Source organism: Elephas maximus, chromosome 12 (genome assembly GCF_024166365.1).
Source record: "Elephas maximus indicus isolate mEleMax1 chromosome 12, mEleMax1 primary haplotype, whole genome shotgun sequence".
NCBI classification, from domain to species: domain Eukaryota; kingdom Metazoa; phylum Chordata; class Mammalia; order Proboscidea; family Elephantidae; genus Elephas; species Elephas maximus.
In genome coordinates, this window is record NC_064830.1 from 120372 (window position 1) to 126371 (window position 6000).

General features: G+C 46.0%; 1 protein-coding gene across 1 annotated transcript in view; it reads left to right on the plus strand.

Annotated features, from left to right (window-relative positions):
• Window positions 1–2120, plus strand: part of XKR5 (XK related 5) — a 43867-nt gene extending 41747 nt beyond the window's left edge. Inside the window, 2 exon segments of the mRNA XM_049903839.1 lie at window positions 965–2083; window positions 2086–2120. Coding sequence (XP_049759796.1) covers window positions 965–2083; window positions 2086–2120 — 1154 coding nt within the window.
• The last annotated feature ends 3880 nt before the right edge of the window (window positions 2121–6000 follow it).

A 6000-nucleotide genomic window follows, 5' to 3' on the forward strand; every position in this document is an offset into this window, starting at 1 on the left:
TGTCATATGGGGTCACTGTGAGTTGAAATCGACTCAAAGGTATCTAACAACAGCAACAACAATGGTCCTTTCATGCTGTGATTTCCTGGTCCCCTCAGGTTATTTTCCCCAGAACTTACTTCAGGTCTCATGCTGTTTATAACGAGCACCCTGAAACGAGGCACTTCATCCAGTACAACAGGAAGCTGGAAATGATGTGGGAGGGTTACTGGAATGCTCTGTTAAAGAAATTATTGCAGAAGTCAACACTTCTGATCAAAATAAATTAAACTGACAACAGTGTGATTAAGATGTTTATGTACAAAGGAAGTGTTGTTGTTGGTCATGGAAATTCCTTGATATGGGATTTTTGATGAGCACGTTTAGCCTCTGCTTAGGTCTTATTTGTTTTCGAGACTACTTCCTACCCACCCACCTATCCCTCTTTGGAACCTGTCAACGGGTGTGTTGATGGTTGAATTCTGAGCATTTAATCCAGTTACTTGAAAGCAGAGTTAACCATTTTAACAAATATCTCACACACAGGCACTCACATCCCCACACATATCTAGAGTACTCAATTGGAGTCACCCTCAAGAAAGAGTTCATAGAATCGATAGATTTAAACTTTGTTATTACCTTTTTAGGAGCCCTGGTGGCACAGTTGTTAAGAGATTGGGCTGCTAATAGGAGGTTGGCAATTTGAATCCACCAGACGCTCTTTGGAAACCCTGTGGGGCAGTTCTACTCTGTCCTATAGGGTCGCTGTAAGTCGGAATCAACTCGATGGCAATGGTTTTTTTTTTTAATTACCTTTTTAAGTTTAGAAGTTTTTTCAGATTATAGGAGCTGATAAAAAGAGTCCTGTTTTGGCCCCCAGATTATATTACTCTGCTTACGGTGGCCAGAACCTGAAAACCAGCAAGCCACAGGGAGGATAGAGAGCTTCAGGGAACATGACCTTATACTCCTTTTTATTTTTCAGGCAGTGTCTCACTGGTAATTTATTACAGCCTGCTACATCCAAAATCCACAGACATCTGGCAGAGCTTCATAAGGAAGTTCTGTGGCATTGCAGGTGGTGATAAAACAGAGAAAGAATCTTCTCTCCGGGCTGCAGCCCCAGCTGAGGAGAGGTTGGAGAGCCCGGACGTGTGCCAAGGGAAAGGCTCTGAGTTGACATGTCTGGGGACTTCACCCAGCCCGGAGCAGGACCCACCACAGGCTGGTCTGGGAAGCCAGGTTGCCAAGGAAGACTCTTCCCTGGGACACCACCACTGGCTGTTGGTGAAACTTGCCTTAAAAATTGGAAATGTGTCAAAGATCAACGCAGCCTCTGGAGATGAAAATGCGGGCTGCTTTTGCCCTCTTGTATGGCAGTCGAGTCAACACTGCAACCAACAAAGAAAGCCTTTCTTTTCCCAGCAAGAATTCCCATCATCACCCTGGGACACCCAAGCCTTAAAGAAAGGCTCTGAGGTTGAATGTGCCCCTAAAGCAGAGGCCAAGCCTTTGGCAACCTCAAGCTACGTCTCTTTCACCAGCAATCATCACAACAGTGCGCCTACCCAGAACCTGTCAGCTACGCAGGGGGAAGACAGCCCAAAGGAGGGGGTTGTGATTTTGCTGCATGAAGCCGTAGCTCCTGAGGCCCAGGGAAGGGGTGTGAATGGGCAGCCAAGAGAAGGGGAAGGGCAGGAGAGCTCCACGCTATACTTCAGTGCCATCATAGAAGGGACTGTACCTTCACACCAAGAATGCAAGGCATCTCCACAGATGTTCCACTCTGGGAGAAGGCTAGGAAAGAGCAACCCTGCCCAGGCTGCCTCACCTCAGCCAGTTGTTAAACCCTTTCCTATCAGCATGGCTGGTATTAGCCCCATCCTAGGCATGGGCCCAGGCAAAACCTTCTGCCCCAGTACAGACTTCTCTGGAGGGACCCCAGGTAGCTCAGACTGTGGGGAGCAGCAGGAATCCCCAAGGAACCTAAATGATCATGCCATAGTAGACACGTGGATGTCATTGCTAAAGCCTAGACTGAGGCTGGGGGATGAGCCCTGCATCACATCGACCCCTAAGTCTGAATCCATCCAAAGGGACTGCAGCTGGAAAAAAAACAAGAGAGGAGTTTTTTCATCTGATCTGAGTCGTGATGGAATAAAACTGTAGACCAGCAAACCGAACAGTTCATCAAGGTGTCACATGATAAGCAAACTGGTCTGGGGTTTAGGAAACCCCCACTTCTGGCACTATATCCTTGAGCAAACCACTTCTCTCTCTGGCCTGCCATTGCTCAGCTGAAAAATTTCTAAGATGCCCTTGTGAACACTACGTACCACACATAGCCATGCACTGTATTCTTTCAAATGTGGTGTGGGAGGAAGAGAAAAGACTTCCATTCAAATTGCCTTTTGTGAACTGTATTATTTATCCCTTTTTTATTTTTTTTGGTGTGACATCCAGGGAACTCAAAAGATAAAATGCAGAGTCCTACATTATTCTAGGCTCTTGTTAGCTAGGTTAGCTTCTCCTGTCACTAAGTGGTTATTAATGTCTCTTTTCAAAGATGTATTCTAACTACATTATTTTATGAAATCTCATGGTAAGGTAATAAAGATCTTTTCCGGAAGTCTGAGAAATTGATGGCTATAATCCTCAATATAAATGACCCTGAAAATGCAGGTGTCGTTCTGAGAGTCCCATGCCACTTTGGCAGAGCCTAAATGATATTTTCCTTTAAATACTCAGCCCTCCTTCCTGAAGGCCAGCCAGTGGTTCTTTGTCAGGTCCCTTCTCTCTGCTCCCAACTTTCACTCCATTTCCTTTCTCTCCAAAGTCTGCTCCCCTGTCAATGCGATGTGAGACACTGTCGGTGACTTAACTTACCCTACAAGAGGGGATTAAACATCCTTTTCCTCTTTTGCTCTAACTCTTCACCTAAAAGTTGTTGTGTGCGGGTAGGTATTTCCCTCATTTCATTAAGCCTTCCTTTGTAGCTAGTTCAGGGAACCTAATCATAAACCATTGAAGAGTAAGGCAGTTTGGTTTTGGTTACGGAGGATGCAAGGAGCCCTGGTGGTGCAGTGGTTAAACTCTCAGCTGCCAACCGAAGGTCAGCAGTTTGAACTCACCAGCTACTCTGTGGGAGAAAGATGTGGTCTGCTTCTGTAAACCCTCTGAAGCAGTCCTACTCTTTCCTATAAACCCCACAGGAACAGGTTTGGTCTGGAAAGAGGATGCATAGAGTAACTTAGTTTAGTGCATGCTAAGGGCATTTTTTTTTTTTTTAAGGGCATATGCAGACATTTTGTGCAGTGAACTTTCAGACCACCAGGACCCACCTGTCACGACCAGTCAGAGATAGTAGATGGTGGCAAACCAGGTTAACAGAGAGCAGAGAGTTTCTTAGCAGGACAACGTCTTTCACAGTTATGCTCACTGTTCTTTTTTCCTCCTCCGCCCATCTCTCGCCAAGCTAGAAACTTGGACCTCTTCCTTGGTCCCTAACTGACCCCTACCCCCCATTCTACCCCTGTTGCCTTCTAAGGGGTGATGCTTAGAAGCCTTCCCTGGCCTCCCACCCCTTCTTTACCCCCTTGTCCTCTGCCCCAGGCTATACCCAACGGCTACCTCTATGATCCTTTGCCTTCTGGTGATGTCTTCCTAAACTGAAATGGTGGTCCCTTGGGGGCTAAGTAAGAGTTGCAAATCCTGACTTTGAGCTCTGTAATGCCAGTGCCCAGCACAATGCCTGACACAAGGTAGGCACTGGGAAATAACAGGATGATTTAATTAATTAGTGACTGCTTCAGTGTTTAATTGTGGTTTTAGTGCATATCCTGTTAAAAAGGCATTTGTGTCGTAGGTGAAAGGCAGGGGTGGGATACAGGGAATTTGCTCATGTTCAAAGTTTCTAACCCTAGAAAAGGCTAGAAAGCTAGAAATTCTTTGTTTATTTAGGAAACATTTATTGAGTATATCAGGCACAGAGTCTGCAGAAATCGACATGGTCTGCACTTGTTGCCGAGGGGCTCACAGCTCAGCCTGGGCCTCCTGCATGGCCCTCTTTGTTTCATGCATCCAGGAAGTGCATCCTTGGGTGGAGAGAAGGATCAGGAAAAATATGAATATTTATTAGAGAAGACTAATAAATGAGCACTTAATTTAAAAAATGCTTATAGAGTATCACTGAAGGCTACAACAAAGTTAGACAGGAGGAGGCTCACTCTCTGCCCCTGGCACTCAGCAGAGGGAGCGTGTCCACACCCTTAGTCGAGTCCACTCTGAGGCTGGGCTGCAGAAACTTGCAGCTTTACTTAGCAAGAAGGACATGATGTTGTCTTTAGGGACCTGAAGGGCTGTTCTGTGGAAGAGGGATTCAATTTTCTCCCTGCCCAGCCTAATGTAAGCCACAGAGAAACACATGAGGGCTCAGTATAAGATCTCTAAGAAAGTTATCCAAAGGTGGACAGGCCATCTCAGAAGTCAGGAGTTACACCGCGCTGGAGATGTTCAAACGAAGTCTGCAGCTACTTAGCAAGAAGACTACAGAGGAAATTCAAGAAGTACAAAATTCAACTCAGAGACTTTTAAGGTCCTGACGCTGGGGGTCAGATGGCTGTATGCACAGGGTGTGGGGACAGCAGGTGAGGAACTCTAATGTCTGTTTTACAGAATGTTCGTTCGCTGAGGGGAAGAGGAGAACCAGAGAGTCAAAACCAGTGCGTGGAAGGGACCTCAAATGTAATCTGTCTTCTGCCCTCACTGAGCCTCCACCTGAACCGGTTTGGTTTTGAAGTTATCCATAATATATATCATGCCCACCTGAGCCCAACTGGAGCTTCCAGCCCAAAGTGTGACACTTCATCCCAAGAGACCTCAGGCCTCAGCCAGGTGGAAGGAAGATGTGGAGAGCAAAAGCAACTCTCCTGATTGCCAGGACAGAAGAAGGGTCTTTCCCTTTCATGCCAAAGAGTCCCCATTGCCTGAGTGTTCATTTGCTATCTTGAGGACATTGTTACTGGACAGAGCATTCCACGTTACTACCCCTCATTTTCATCTTTGTGGTCAGGACCCTGGAGCACAGTTATGGCCTTTGGAGATAGCAGTGTTAACATCCTCCAGCCAAAGACCACCAGGAACACACCTGTGTTGAACAAGTTGGGTTTATTGTGACAGTGAGGGAGAACCCACGCCATGCGGAACTGTGGCTTGTCTCAGTGAGAGAGTGTGTTATGAACTGAATTGTGTCCAAGATATGTATTATAAATTCTAACCCCTATGCCTGTGGTTATAATCCCATTTGGGAGTGGTCATCCTTGTTATGGTAGGAGGGCAGGATTAGTGTAGGATGTATCTTGAGTCAATCTCTTTTGAGCTATAAAAAAGATTAAACAAGTAAGCAAGCTAGCAGAGATGGGGGAAGAGAGATGCCAAGCCACATGAAGCTTGCCCAGGAGCAGAAGCTCTGAAGAGACAAGGACCTTCCTCCAGAGGGGACAGAGAGAGAAGAAAGCCTTCCCCTAGAGCCGGCACCCTGAATTTGGACTTCTAGCCTCCTAAACTGTGAGAAAATAGATTTCTGTTTGTTAAAGCCATCCACTTGTTATATTTCTGTTATAGCAGCACCAGATAACTAAGACAGAATTTTAGATTATAGGATTTAGGGGTTGGTTGGGTAACTTCGGGGAGAGCCTAAGGAAGCGGAGACTTGCTCTGGATTCTTGTGCTACAGTTCTACAATTGGGTATGGAAATAAACCTTATCTCTAGGGAGTGCAGACTAGACCAAGGATGAAGTTGTATTTGATAAAGAAATGGCAGTCATTTGATGAGAAAGGGGGATGTTGGGTATTTTATGGGTGGCACCAGTGACCGTCTTTTTCTTGCGTTATCATGGTCTTAGAGTGATCTTAGCAGTGCTGATGTACTGTGAGGTGGTGTGTGTCCTACAGGAGAACAATATGGCCTCACGGTGAATGTCAGACTAGTTCCCAGAGGTCAGAGGCTGCTTTTTTCTTTC